The 16,475-nt window shown below is 34.9% G+C and overlaps 1 protein-coding gene across 1 annotated transcript in view; it reads right to left on the reverse strand.

Annotated features, from left to right (window-relative positions):
• The window catches only part of LOC110032031 (lariat debranching enzyme), a 50,094-nt gene that overhangs the window by 14,742 nt on the left and 18,877 nt on the right, over positions 1-16,475 (reverse strand). The window contains exon 9 of the mRNA XM_020735534.1: positions 9,892-10,011. Within this exon, the coding sequence (XP_020591193.1) occupies positions 9,892-10,011 (120 nt within the window). The remainder of the gene's footprint in view (positions 1-9,891; positions 10,012-16,475) is intronic.

Consider the following 16,475-nt stretch of genomic DNA (forward strand, 5'->3'; position numbering starts at 1 on the left):
AGATAGAGCAGAATGATATGTCATCCTACGACATCAGGATCCGATTCAGGAACCCATCAGAATCCGATTCAGGAACCCGATGAGCTGTAGGATGACAGTATCATTCACCGACACAAGACTAGCAGAAGTTGACCCAAACCTTCTTAGGTTGTTGGTAGTCTTATGCCCAACAGCGCGATCGACTCGTGGACAACTACTTTTCAAAATTGATAAAAACAAATTTGATAGGAATATATACACATTTTTTTAAAACAAAAATATATTTTTTGCTACAAACAAAATTGATACAACCCACTTTTTGCATGTTTGAAACCTATGTGCATGCTAAAAATATAAATTTTAAATACATTTTAAACATCGGTTGTCCACATGTTGATCACCTGTTTAGGCTAAGGAGTACCCTCCTGAGTTAAGTTCGATAAGACACTCTTTTAGTTGAGTGGCGGGTTTTATACATCCGGGTGACCAAGTAGCCTTCAACGACCCTCGAGTACTAATATGTAGTTGAGCCTAGCCCTGACCCGAGTGCTTGCGGTTCCCCTCTTTTCAGACTTTTTTATATATTTTTCTTGGAATTTTTGGACAAAGCACTCGAGGTCTATTTTCGGGATTTTCCCGTGTTTTCTACGATTTTAATCGATTCGTCGATTTCCTTGCATTTCTCTTGTTGTGAGTTTTTTTACGATCTTTCTCGAGATTTTTGGACGATGTTTCTTTGTTTTCGTTTATATAAAGTATTTCAGCCTGTTTCCTCAAGTTTTGTTGTTTGTACATGTTGCATCAATTACACCTAAGAAACAGCAGACCTCCCAGGTATACAGGTTTGTTTTATGTTTACAACATGTTACTTTCTTGCAAATCACCTACCTGTTGTATTCTTTTTATTTTTCCTTTACACCGCATGTTGTACTACTTTCTTTATTGCATGTTGTATTGCTTGTCTTGTGCTACATACCCTACTGTTATGCTATACACTGTCAACTTCAACATGTTATCTATAAAATATCTGAAGAACTACAACCATAGAGCCGCTGAATTTGACATTATAACCTGACACCCTTGAAAACATAAAGTCGTCACGACAAGGAGCTGGGAGCTAGCGTTGTGGGCAGCACGACCATCTTCAACAGCAGAACATGTTTTCCTCGGCTAAACCATTTCTTTCATAGAAATTAAAACAATCCATAGAATTTCGAGGTTGTTCGCCTAGCGCAACATAAATCTTCAACTTTTTCTTTAAGCATTTGTATAGCTCTGCTGTACAATCTAAGCCACAACTCGTTTTAAGATTCTGAGGTTGTCGTTCGTTACGACCTAAATCCTCACATCTTCCAGACTATTTGTGTGATCGTTTCACACGAATGTAAGCCCTAAATAGATAAAATTGGCAAGATAAAACACTTGAATATTTCTCCTTGAAACTGAAGTCAAACCATAGGGTAGATTGGGAAGTCACCGAGGATCTCCACCGAGGATCTCCTCTGGATCTATGACATCCCCTAGATCTTCCTCCTTTAGATTCTACAATAAATGTTTCAAGTTTGAACTATTCCCCTTTGCACACCTCTTTGTTCAATTTCGTTGAAAAGTCCTATCGTTTTGAAGTCCTTGAAGATAATTTTTCTTGATTTTTATCGAGAGTATTCTTAAGTGACTTCGATCATTTAAGATGTAATTAATTATAGGGGCTTGCCCTTATAGGAAGCTTTTCCAAACCTAGCTTAAAATAAACTCTATTTAATTTTTCATATTAAATAGGGAAATTTGTCGGCAAATAAAACGGTTTCGCAGACCAAACGGATGTCATGTCTTTCTTAGTTTATTTGATCGAGTCTCGCCCTCGAGTCTTGTGTTTATCCTTCAGGATAGATACATGATTAGAGGTAAAACGCTCTTTCATTTAAACTATGAAAAATATGGGGTCAATTTGATTTTCATATTTGTTTTTAAACTTAAATCTATATGTAAATTAAAGAGTCCTTCCGAAGTGGGCGACGAGATTTCGATTCTGGTGACGGACTGCTTCCTACGGGCAACACACCCCAACTTTTTTATCGTCGACACTCTCATAGTGGGGTGAAAAGCTTTCGTGATTTTGAGAAGAAAAGGAGAAGGCTCGGAAGAGGGGAGATAGGAAGAGGGGAGGCACGGTCGAAGTGTGAGAAGCGTTGTTTAGAATTACGACTTTAGGGTTTTTTTTAATATATAGTGTATTATATTAATTATAATATTATAATATTTATATTAATATAATCAATAGTAACAACAGTAATATAGTATTAATGTTATTAATAATTATTATAAATTATGATTTATAGAATTTAATTTTTTAAATAATGATAAATTTTTAGAATATATAATTATTTTTAAAATATCATACTTTTTTTATATATAACCCTTTTAAATTATTTTATATTTTGAACATTAACGAGCCAAACACGAATGAACACATCACTGTTCTTGTTTGGTTCGTTTAACAAACCGGACGAAAAAAAATTATTCGTATTCGATTCGTTTACTTTTCGAACAAACCGAACACGAACTTCTTTACGAACTGAACACGAACTGTTCTCGAACAACGAGCTTTTTTGACAGCCCTACTACAAGTCGTCTCCCTAGCCCTGTGTCAATCTAGAACATTTAATTATACATGGCAAGAAGCCTAAAACTCATTTAACCCCAAAACCAAACCACTTGAACAAATCCAAGCTTAGTCTGATGACTTTGAATTGGGTCTTCAAAAGGACAAACATATTATTTTCAAAGGAGTGCAATGAAAAGAACAACTTTAACTGTTAAATGATTAAAACGCCTAGTAGTCAGGAACATTCTTTTTAAGAAATGCGAGTCTTAAGAGTTTAATCGCACTTCAGACTATTGAAAAATATGTTATTTAAAAATATTAAGTGTTAACACTCAAACATAGGCTTAAACGTTTGGGGTGGGGTGAGGTAAATGTAAAAAGCTCACACATAAACAGGGAAGATTATTTAAGAGCATAAACTTTAGATTCAGTCCTACAAAAAATAATTGAAAAGTATCTTGGTATAGGATTATTAAATGGTTGCCTCTCACCTCTAAAGTTTAAAGCGCTCGAGTTGAAAATGAGTTTAATCATAAGTATATCCAACCAAAACTTTGACCTCCATTTAGATAACTCCCTAACACTGTCTAGAGAAAAAAAATTCTTTAAGTCCTCCAAAATAATATGAAAACCCACAACAATATAACCAAGGAAAGCAATCATTGGAACATGATCTACCATAACAAAACAAAAAAAAAAAAAAAAAGAGGTTGGAAGAAACTACCTAGAGGTGCACGAAGAGACTATTAAGAATCAAAATGTTGTTGGACTTTGCCAATGGAAATGTAGTTGGACTTTGCCAATGGACCATAAGAGACTATCAAGAATCAAAATTTAAACAAGGTCGTTGATGGCCTACCAAAATTCAATAAATCTGAAAGTTTGTCGAGTACACTAAAATCATCATCGAACTATAAAAAGGTCTTAGCAAAATAGCCTAAATATATTAAAGTTGCTAAAAAATGGTCGAACTTCATTAAAATCGTTGGCAATTGTCATGAATTAGTTTATGATTGTCAAGTGGTCAAACTTCATCAACAACCGATCATATATTGCAAGCTATTGATAATAGGCCACTAATTATTATGCAGAGTTCAATAATGTTGTTGACTCGACCTATCTTTTATTTTCTAAATCCTCAAACTTAGAAAATTATATACAAAGAACATAAATTTTAACAATCCTTTTAAGCTAATTGTATGTTTACAAAACAAAAATGATGTATAAACATCCACGCGAGATAGACTTAAATTTGTCCCATAAGACAAATATCCATCTCAAATCTATAATATCATCTTAAATGACGCAATCCATAATAACGTATAAGAATCATTCAACCAGAGTAGGTCAACTCCTTTGACTAAGCATACCAACCTATGTAAATCCGGGATGATGGAACAATGAGATTTTGATCAAGTTCATCATAATTCTTCTCACCATATGCCCTAAGTTAGTAAATTCCTCTATTTTAAATCAAAATTGTTGTTGTTATATACTAAGAAATTAACCCATTTAATCACTAAACTCAATTGAAATCTCTCACTTGTTAGAAATTAACCATTAAAGTTTGCACCTACGGAAAAACTCAAACTAGATCTTAATGACCTCACAAAATGAGGATGAAATCTTTAGGTGGTGTCTCGTCTGCAATCTAATGTGTCTTCTAAAAATTAATCAATCAGAACTATACACAACTCAGAAAAGGTTGAGTTTGCAAAAAAAATAAAGGTTGTGAACTTTTGGAGCTAAAACATCTTAGAAAGAGCTGTTGAACTCATTATTGAACTCTAGTTTGCAAAATTGACAAAACAACTAAGCAAACAGTTGATAATTATATTGTTATCTAATCTCCTACAAACCTTGGGATTATCTCTCCATAAATGTATGGTAAGGATTGTCGTGAACTCCTCATAGATATAATAGCATTTTTGTGGTTGTTGATAGGTTCTTCAAAATAGTGAACTTCTTAATTTGTTCAATAGTTAATGATGATTTTCACATAATGAAACTTTTCTTCAAATAAATTATTAGACTACATCGGTTATAATTTATGATAATTTCATACAGGGATGTTAGATCTGTTTCAAGTTTTTGGAAAAAGCTATGAAAATTATTAGGGCTACAATTAAAATTTTCACTCAAATTTGACCACCATACAGATGGTTAGATTGAAGTTGTGAACAAATCCCTAGACGATTTACTAAAATAGTTCGTGGGTAAACATATTGACACTTGCGACTTCCATCTACCTACTTCTAAATTTGCATATATCAATAATATTTTGAGAATTCAAAAAAACCTTTCAAAGCTATTTATAGTAATCACCCGAATAAATCTATTAATCTAGCATGCATTCCCTATCATTCATTTTCAAATGTTGCATTCACCTTTATATAAGATTTCTCAAGATCCACACGAACAATTAGAATAATAAATCCAATTAAGTAAAATAAATATGCAAATTAAATAAATTCTAAATGCTATTATATCAAGTATAACGAAGGTGATTATATCTTAATATGAAGTTACATGCACAAGTTTATGGTTTGTCCAAAATTTTTAAAAAATTTGGACCAAATGATTATCTTCTCAAATTGTCTTTTGACAAATATATAAGTCATACTATTAATATTGAAGATATATTGTCATGTCGAAGAATTCTTAAGCCTCATGAGTTGCATGATAACCTTATTACAGAGAAGTCAAATTTTGCAAGTTTCTCGTACCCCACAACTCTTGGAAATGATACTATCATTTCTATAGAACTGTTCCCATCAATAGACACGTCACCCAAATTCCTAGTTCAATATAAAAATCAACCTTCTTCTAAGAACACTCGAATAACCAAAACAAACTTAGACGGTCTTGCCCCTAAATTAGTGGACGAGTAATTTGACTATATACTTTGCTTTGTAAGGTTTGGAGGAGTTGATGTAGCACTAACACAATGACCAAGGCAAGAGTACAACCCAACACAAAACATTAAAATTTAGGTTATTCATCATGCACAGCTCTTCAAACAATCCATAGATGACCCCTCATACCTCCAAAATAATTGGAAGATAATTAAGGAGGTTGACCAACTAAATAAATCATGTGAAGATTTTCAAAAAGTACTTGATTTCAAGCCTAATACATGTGCCTTACCTAGCATGGCCAAAAGCTTAATTTTATAATATTTTGCTTATATTATTTTCCTTTATATTAGAATAAGTCATCAGTTCATGTAATAGTGATTCATTGACTGCTAAGGCTTTCCAAACTTAAATAGACTTGAAAATAACCTAAAAATAGATCTTAATTTATATTTTTAATTTTAATGAAAAAAAACTTCTTTTGCTTGTGTAGATAATATGTGAAAGGCTTGATGTCTGCTCTACAATTCGGTGAAACTCGGTGGCTAATTCCCTGGGACTTTGGAAGTCCTAAGATATCTTATTCACTCATTTTTCCCAGAATGATTCCCCTCTCTTCAGCATAAAGCTCAGCCAACCCTAAATCATAGCCTCCCTCTACCTCCAACTACTTCAAAACTCCTTCACACATTCCCTCACAACCCTACAACTTTCCAAGGCCTAAAATCCCAATTAACCTGCAGGTATCCTAAGCAAAATCCTAATGTAGAGAATTTTTGTCGTGAGCAATAAGATAAAAAATTCAAAACTCCTTAACCACACTAACCTAACCCATAGAAAAGTTGTCATTAGTTACATAACATCCCAAAACTTTGCACCGGAGTTCCTCACCATTTTCCTCTAAGAAAACTTACCCTTTCAAAACCCAAAATTTTTTACAGCAAATTTGTCCAAAATCTCGAATGCCCTTTTTCCTACCATCCACATAACTCTCCCACTACCACCTTGAAGGAAAACCAATTAAGTTCCAACATTTGCCATCAAGATCCATCCTGAAGGAAAAACGGTTAAGTTACTACATTTGCCATCAAGATCCTATAGACAAAACTTACATTGCTCGCCATGTTGTCTTCAATGAAGATGTATTTCCCCATCATAATTCATAAATCCTTCTCAATTCCTCTTTTAATAAATACCAATACCCCATCCCATGCTTGTTCCCATTTCAGGAATCACACCAACTATCCATCTATAATCTACCAACTTTTACTCCCCTTCCTCAAATCATCTCATCCCCACTGCAAATCTCGTCCCCACCCTGTATAGCCTCCATAGGATACGTCGCTCATCTAAACATTCCAACCACAAAAATCACACAGCATACAAAAGATACTCCTCATTTAACTCCAATTATAACTAGTCATGTCATGACGACTTACCTAAAATTAGGTCATCTAAAACCAAAGAAAACTATTATGCTACTTCATGACCCACTCCCAATCCAAGCAGCTATTCCACGGTAGTGAAGGAAGAAAAATTGCGCTACGTCATGTCTCTAGATTTTCAAGCATTGCAAGCCCAAGGCTTGACAAGAAGTACAACTCCGACAATATAAAAGCTCGACACAAATCTCACATTGTTGCACAAGGCTTCAAATAAGAACAAGAGATTAACTAAATCAAAACCTTCAACCTAGTGGCAAAATGCCAACCATTAAAATTATGCTCAATAGCAAGCCTCGCTCACAACTGGTCAGTTCTCCAACTTGATGCTTCATATGTATTTTTTCATGACAATTTCATTGAGACAATTTATATGAAATAAATTCAAAGATATACCAATCCACAAGACCCCAATCATGTCTATATTCTCAAAAAAGTTATTTACACACTTCAAGCACAACGCCACAAGGTTGGCACCTTCATCAGGCATCTTTAGCGTTAGATATTTCGCTCCAACAATGCCAGCTTTTTCCTCTTGTGATATCACCATATCACCATAATGGGTCTATGTGGAAGACAACCTTCTTATCAACAACACCTACAAAGCCACAATAAAACTTTTGCAAACCCAGCAAAGCCAACTCCATATGAAAATGCTTGAAGCAATATCGCATTTTTACAGCCTCCACACGTGGTTAAAATCTTATGGTATTCATCTAAATTAGTCCCAATATGCACTCCACTTCCAAGAATACGCAAGCATGAGAGATTGAAAAACTTCCATTGAAAATTTGTAGACTGAATCTTATCCGCCTATAACATCAACTCATTAATTCTCTCTGATACCTTATCATCAATCTCCCTAACCTGGCGCATGCAAACAATTGTGTCAACACAGGCATAAACGATTAAATCAACAATTCCAACTCTTTAAATGAGTATTGTACTACATCAATGATACTCTATATTATGGTCTACCAATCTAGTGCAACACTCTTACATTTCGAGCATACTCGAGCTCTAAATGGGCAGATAATCCACTGTATAGCAAGTCAACCACATGCTACCGTGTGTTTTTTGGGCCAAACATCAATCTCTTGGTGTGTCACAAAACAATCAATTATCACCTGCTCCTTCACTGAGACAGAATATCAAGCTCTTGCAACCAATGACATCATTTGACTCAAGTGACTTCTACAAGAGCTCAACATCACCCTCTCATCACCTACGCTCCTCCACTGTGACAACCTATCTACAATTTCTCTAGACAACAATCTCGTGTTCCATGCTCGAAACAAACACATGGAGATCAACATCACTTTATTCTTAATTATCACTATCCATCATATTACTTCTTGGGATAAAGTTGCAAAGAAATTCATCAAATCCTCATCCAAAACCAAGTTCACCCATCTAAAAGACAAGTTGATAAACGAAGGTGGATCATCATCTTGTGGGGAGGTGATAACAGAATAATATCACATCTCTACAAAGCTGTCAAATGTTTAGTGCACTTGTCATCAACAAGATCTCAGCCCTCAATTAGAAACTATCTTTGCCATTGTAACCATGTAGTGCATTTATATTAGTACAAATACAGAGCATTGCAACCTCAGTTTAATCAATGAAAAACATGCTTCAAACCTACAAAATGCTTCTTTTTGTCTCTTTCTATCATCAATATTTTTTCAATATCTGTTTTCCTTCATTGCATCAAATATTTGGAAGGCTTTGCTAACATCACATTGCATGACATTTTCAAGCAAACACTAGATTGCTCACAAACATTTGGATAACTATACCATCATCTCTTTGTTGACTTAGAAGGCTAGTTATCAACTTGGGTCAATGTATTAGATCAGCTGGACTTGGCATCTAGATGGACTCGCCACACAAATCTCAAACAAGCCAGTTGAAAAAGTGAATGGAGAAGGCTTGGAGAAAAGCACGAATAAGGTAACAAAGGTCATGATAATGGATTACTCAAAAAAAACAAAAAAGGTGGTTCGTCTTTTGTCACAAAAATAAAGAGCCAATTGTCTCCATCAAGTCAGTGTGAGAGGGGATCAAACTGTTATTAACCAATGAAGCATAGATCGACCATTGAATCTACCAGGTTTAGGAGATGCAACAAAGGTGGCTCCCAAAAAAACATTTCACACAAAGCAAAAATGATTTCACTTAACCTATAGCCTAAGAAAGATTTCAGACAACAAGGACCAATGAATTCAATCAAGCAAAACGAAAGAAGTGCCTTGTTTTGGATAAGGCCCTTCTTCCAAGTGCTTTGAGGGTTCAACGAAAAGGTTGTAACAATATGAAAAGACTGCATGCACGTCAAAATCACAATGCACATAATCCTTCACAAAGGATATTGGTATTGGCCCCTATGGGTCGGTCATACTCAGAACTACATAGATTGGTCAATTCTGAGAGAAATTTGATCTATTTTAGAATTGGGTTGAGTGTTTAAAGCATGCGAAGGCCCTTGCTTGAAGAATTCAGGAATGCATAGCCATTAATTAATCAATATGAACTTCTCTAGACTGATTAGCTGGTTCAACCCGATTAGAGCACCAGTTCAAACAAAATAAGTTGATCCAACTCCGATCTTCTCTCTCAAAGATCTACATAGTTAAGCTTCAACTAATCAAAAAAATGGCTATTTTATCAGCCGTATGAGCACACTAACAAACTAATCACACAAATTGCTAAGATAAGAATGCCTGTATATCATGCATATATATCAGACATGCGTTAAACAACAATGTTCTTTATTATTAGATAAATAATCTAGTGGAGATCACTCCAACTAATGTTCATGATCTCAAATATCCTCAATTTATTTGAAAAAATGAATTAAATGAACAGCACAACTTCAAATGTTCTTACATATGAGATCATATGTATTGCATATGGAGAATGGTAAACTATCACGACATACAAACATAAAAAAACAACAAAAACCTCAAAAACTGGATTCAGAAGGTACATTAAAATTAACATGTACCTAAGGGACTGGAAAATTCTGTTATCTTTTTCGGTGTGCTGGTTTCATCTTTGATATCAAGAAGATAAGGGAGCTCTAAAAGCTTCAAAAACGATACTGTTTGTGGATTTCTGCAATGACCTGCCAAAAAAGAACACATTACAATCTATGAAACAGAAATGTGATCGGACTGTTGATATAGTGATGTAACAGCAGAGAAGTATTGGAAAACAATAACATTTTGAGATTTCCAGTAGAATATTAAATCTAGGAGAAGTGGAGAACGTTTGAGAAGAAGTTTGAAATGTGGACCCTTCTGAGAGTTCAGGATTCAAAAGAGATACAATATGGGCCTAGGACAATAGAGACACAATAAACAATGATTTCAATGACAATCAAAATGTTACCATTTCATTCCCAGGATTAGATTTAGTCAACTACTAAAGCTCGGGTGTGAGTTTTCATTCCCTGAAATAATAGGTTTGAATGTGACTATAAAGTATGCATAAAATTGTTGAGTTGATATTCTCGGCATTAGAAAATATTTTATATGAATAAAAATGTAGGTTCTCAAAAACATGGGGAGTTTGCAGTGTTAAAAATATTGACAGAAGGAATTAATCAAATATTTGCCACAAAAATAATTTAACACTTGGGTAGGGTCACGGTATATAATAGTTATTGTAGAATAAGCCCTAACATTTGCATATTAAAAGGAAATAATAGAAAGATACGAGGGTGCAAGATGCCAAAAGTTTAAAAATTATCTGAAGCCCTCATCATATCAATTTCCAACAGTAATAATTTTCTTCAAAGACATCTAAGAATCGTATTCTATAAGTTGCAACTCACCAAATACAAATAAATAAAAGTTGCACCGCAAAATAAACCAACTAGATAAAGCAGTAAATAAAAAGGAAGAATGCAACAAAATACAGTTGAATGAAATATCTCAAAATGAAAGCCAAATTAAAGTCAAAAACAAACAAAAGGGGAGTAGAGTTGTGGATTCCTATGTTCACAAATTTTAATTACATAACAGTACCATTTCAAAGAAGGTAAGAGAATAGTGTGAACTCCAAATATTCAACGCTCCGGCCTCCCCCAAAAAAGAATAGTATAGAGATGAGAATGAGGGAGTTTACGTGAGATTCCGGGTTACATTTTCGGAGGGGAGGTGAGATAGTAGATAAGACACTAGCCAGAGGTTTCACCCTCATTTTGCGAGGACTTTGAGATCTGCGGTTTGAGGTTTCCCATAGGTGCAAACACCTATAATTAATTATTATTCTTAATAATGGGAGAACACTTTCAATTAAGTCTAGTCATCATATGCTAAGTACAGACTTAGCATATAATAGAGCCCGATTTTAAAATTTGAAATTATCAAATTGTCACTGTGAACGCACCTAAAGATCCCATGGTTTCATCATTCCGAATTTTTGTAGTCCCTGGTCTACTTAGTTAGAGGTAGTCGACCTAACCTGATAGATAAATTCTAGCCATGAGTTGCTTTATCTACAGGAACCTTGTAAACTAATTTATCTAAAAAAACTAATCTAAGTAGACATTAACTTACATAATGCTTTATGTCCTATTACTTATGGCCAATGATATGTTACCCAAAAGAGTAGAATATCATTGGAGAACATATGGATTATAGCCGTGACCGGAATATAATAGTGATATTTGAAGGCAAAAATCTTGATTAGCGGACTCTAGTTGTAACTGCTTCTTTTTTCCCATTTGGCACCGAAATCACGCAGACAAAGGACTTTTGTCATGTCTTTACTGGTATTACATTATTTTGAGTATGAATTTAATTGTATAATTGATATGACATTTATTTTTTATGAGTTTAGATTAATCCTAAATTTGTCACCTTCAACAAATGATTGTAGATGGTGGATGTATTTTTATTTTTTCGCTTTTAGTGATTTTAATTTTATTTAAATGTTTGAAAGCTTTTATGAATTGAAATTTCTTCAATTTTAAGATAAACCCTTTCAGTTAAGACGTGCAATGGGTGCACACATCATCGGGGATTTGATTGAAATTTATTACAATAAATAATTGAACTTGATCATTGAAGCATTCAAAAAGGTCCTTTGTCCAGTTAAAACAAGCGACAGAGAACATGCTAGATATTAATTTTACAGAATGCAGATTTTCTCAAAACGCTACATTTAAAAATTTAATTTAATTTAAGCCCATGCAACATTCTCATATAATATGATCGAGCATTCAATACAATGGTCAAAGCACATGCAGGCTTAAAATTTCATGTATTTTGACATTATGTAGAACTTGATATATTTTCAAAATATTGTATGTCTTTCAAAATAATATTTGAGTTGCAAATTTTTTTATAAAATATGAAAAAAATCTGATAATATTTTGATTAGATTAGTTTTTGAGTATTCACCATTATATCACGCACAAACTTGACTTTGAATCATAAAATACTGCAATATGTCTGCTAATACACTTGTTGTGGATCTGATGGCAATTGAAGACGAATAAACATCTTTTATGTAAATCTAAGATCATAATTTATTGCGGCGAAATTTATAAGGAATCAAGCTTAGACTACAATTGTGCTTGCTTGTGTCTCAGGTGATAAAAGCTTGTTGTTGTAGTTGTTTAGCAGGTTCTTTTAAGTCTTTTTTATTGTGGGTCTGTTCAATCCAAAATCCTCCAATATTTTGGCAGCCTCCCAATGTCATCCCCATGTTGGGTTTTACGTCAAAAAACTAAGTCTACTCATCATGCTAAGAAAGGCATGCATGGTCGGTGTCAAAAACACTCGGCCGGAATTTTCAAAACAAATCACGCTAAGAAAGGCATGCCTGGGACACCAGCAAGCACAATTCATAATATACATACACCCATTGCATCGCGAATGTCGTATATAAGTTCTCCTCTTCATGCTAAGAAAAACATGCACAAGTTTCGCTCGTCATGAAAAACGTGCCGCAAAGTAGATTTTAAGGTTTAGCTTAACAACCTCTTTTATACATTTCGATCATCGACAAAGTGGATGCATATATTTCGAGGATAACAATTTTTTTTTTCGGATTTTCTTCTTTTTCTCTTTCCAGAGAGAGAAAGCTAGAAAGGGATGACTCTCTGGTAGAGAGAAAAGTAGAAGAGAGTGTGCTTTCTCTCTCTCTCAGTTTAGAGAGAGAATAAATCAGGGAGATGAGGTTGTTTAATGGCCTTGCTGAAGTTTGGTGAAGTAAACAAAGAGTAGGTGGCTTTTCGATGAGCAACGGCAAGAGAAAGGAGTTATAGGAATTGCAGCAAGAGGGCATGCAAAAAGAGAAACAACGCTTGGATTGGGAGTGCAGCAAGTGCAGCCGAGCAAGAACCTCCCAGGAAATGGGGTGCTTGAGACATAAAGGAGCAGCACAGTTCGTGTAGGAGGGTCACAAGTAAAGTTGGGATTGATCTGAATTTGTGTGTCAATGTCGGTCAACTTTTCGATTGATTATTTGAAAATATGAATATGAAAATAATTTTTGAAACTTAATTTAATATAATAAATATATAGAGTTTTAAAAATAGTATGTTTTAATTTTTAAAAAATGAGACCAAATAGATCTCATTAGTCCAATAGTTTGCAAGTCCAATAGTTTGCATAATCGGTTTGCATAATCGTGTCTGATACCGCGAATACTACACCCTCCCGAAAGATAAGTGTAGACCTCAGCGATAGACCTAATTCTGCAAACTAAGAAATTTGTGACATCCGTTTGGTCTGCGAACCTTTTATGTATGACCGACAAGTTCCCCTATCTAATACAAAGATTTAATATGGTTTATTTTACCTGGGTTTCAATCCCTATAGAGGTAATCCCCTATAGATAATTACATCTCAAATGACTGAGGCCACTTGAGAAAACTCTCGATAATGATCAGTGGTTCTAGTCTTCAAGATTTCAAAGTTTAGGTTTTCACGGTAGGACGAGGAAAATCAAGTGGGAATGGCTCAATACGGAACACTTATTTTCAGGAGTCCAAAGGAGAAGGTAGGGGATGTCACTGATCCGAGGTAAATCTCGGTGACTTCCCAGACTATCTTACAATGTGGCTACATTTTTGGAGACGATATTAATTAAGTGTTTGATCCTGCCAGTTTTATTATTTGGGACTTACATTTTCATAATACCTGATTATGCAAATGACCCGCAGAGATAAGAGGGTTTACATCGTGTCACACGACAATCTCGGAATCTAAGGCGGGTTAGGACTTACGCTGCACAACATGGTTGTAAATGAGCCTAAAAAGGTAGTGTGAGGATTTACGTCGCACTAGACAAGCTTCCTCGAAGTCCTATGGGTTGTTATTATACTAGGAAGGGATAATGTTGAAGAAAATCCTCTTGCTGCTCGGTCTAAATTCATCGCCGTGTAGCCCACAAAGTTGGCTCCAAGCTCCTGTTGTAGCGATGACTCCAGAGTTTAAGTGTTTGAAATTGATGATTTATGCTTCACAGTTTTGGTGTCAATCTTTGGTTTTGTTTTGTTTCAATTTTGATTTTGCATGCAGAGTAGTCAAATTGCAGGTAAATAAAAAGTACTTGAAAGGTAAAATGCAGTAACATAAAATGTTATAGATAAACTGTAAAAGCGTACCTTGGCATCTGCTACTGTTGTCGATTAATATTGTGACCATAGTATGATTTGCAGCATATTTAAACATGCTTGCAAGAAAAATGAATAAGGCAAGAAAACCCAGCATGAAAGTCATAAAAATGAGTAGAAATCACGAGCAAAAGAAACCTGTAACCACATATAACAGCTCAGGACTGGGTATAAGACATTGTAAAAGTGAGGGCTTAGAGTTGAGTTGTGTGCTTCCCGACCATGAGTAAGAGTTGTCAACTCGACAATCTATAGGAGGTAATTCTTAACCTCAATCTAAATGATTAACCATGAACTTTTATAAATTTTCATAGAAAAATTATTTGATTTTCATGCAAAAACTGTTGTTTAAGTCTTTTTTATGCAGAGTTATTTTTAACATGCACAAGAGATTTTTATTTTATTTTTGTAAATATTTTGTAAAGTCGTACCGTCCACAGGCTAGTCACTTTAATCGTGCTAGAACTACTGACAACCTAAGAGTGTCGGGGGTATCAATCTCACCAAGAATCGGCGAATAGTATCATGGATTCTTCCCTCTCCCTTATTGAAGATCCTTGAGGTAGGGGATACTATTCTAATAATCTCACTTCGTATCCCTCGACTTCGTATCCCTCGTTTAAGCACACATAAGCAATTTTATCGCTCTCGCCACTTAAACCCTAAACTCATCCTAGTCCGATGATTCATACGTAGTGCTAACAAATTTCCCCAATTGTCAGGAGAATTTGAGTGTACTATCCAAGCTCAAATCCCGATGCACTGGGTTTTATTGTAGGTTAAGTCATTGAGGGAATTTCACTGTTGATTTAATTAAGGAAACATGGGTCACGTCTCGGTGCATCATGTCTAGTGTCTTAGTCAGTTTGTGAATTAGGGTCAAGTGTCTAGTTTCACTGTGTAGGTGAATAGACTCTTAATAGACTCTTACCTAAGGTATGCTCCTAAAACCTTAGGATGTTACACTGCAGAGATTAGGTACATGGCCTCACCTAGAGTGTGCTCCTAAAGTCTAGAAAATCTAAACTGAGGATTAGGTGGATGGGCTCTCACCTAGGGTGTACACCTAAAGTCTAAGAGGTCTACACTGAGGACTAGGTGGATGGACTCTCACCTAAGGTGTGTGCTCCTAAAACTCTAGGAAACCTACTCTTTAACTTATGCTTAAGGTGATTTAAGATTTTTTATATCTTCCAATTAATTAAATCATCAATCCCCATCTTTATGACTTAATCATTTAAAAATAAACAAAGCAAAATAAGAAAACGGTCGACCCACCTCTAAAACTAGCAAAGCCGAAAGGGAGAAAACAACAAATGAATCGACCTAAAAAAAACGTTTAAATGATAATTAAGTAAAACCCAAAACAGTAAATAGAACTATCAAGCCAGCCCCGAAACAGTGAATAAAGGCTCTAAAAATCAGCCCCAAAATAGTAAATAGAAATATCAAAATCAGCCCCGAAACAGTAAATAGAGCTATCAAAATCAGCCCCGAAACAGTGAATAAAGCTCTCCAACTGCAGCCCCGAAACAGTAAATAGAAATATCAAAATCAGCCCCGAAACAGTAAATAGAGCTATCAAATTTCAGACCCAAAACAGTAAATAGAACTATCAAAATCAGCCCCGAAACAGTGGGCAAAGCTCTAAAAATCAGCCCCAAAATAGTAAATAGAAATATCGTGACAAAACCTTCCTAAAAGTGTGACAAAACCTTCCTAAAAGTGTACATTTAAAGCTCAGAAAACTATAGCAAAATCAGCCCAAAACATCATTTAATTGTCCTCCAAACAGCATTAAAACAACAAGTACAGTCCTCCAAAATCAGCATTTAAATAGGGCACAAAGCCCCTCAAGAACAGTAGATGAATCAACACCCGGGTGGCATATAAAGCCCCCGAAACCAGCAATTTATCGTATCCAAACGGTGAAAAAGTCGAGGCAAAACAGTAAGAAT

Source organism: Phalaenopsis equestris, unplaced genomic scaffold (assembly GCF_001263595.1).
Source record: "Phalaenopsis equestris unplaced genomic scaffold, ASM126359v1 Scaffold000873, whole genome shotgun sequence".
NCBI classification, from domain to species: Eukaryota; Viridiplantae; Streptophyta; class Magnoliopsida; order Asparagales; family Orchidaceae; genus Phalaenopsis; species Phalaenopsis equestris.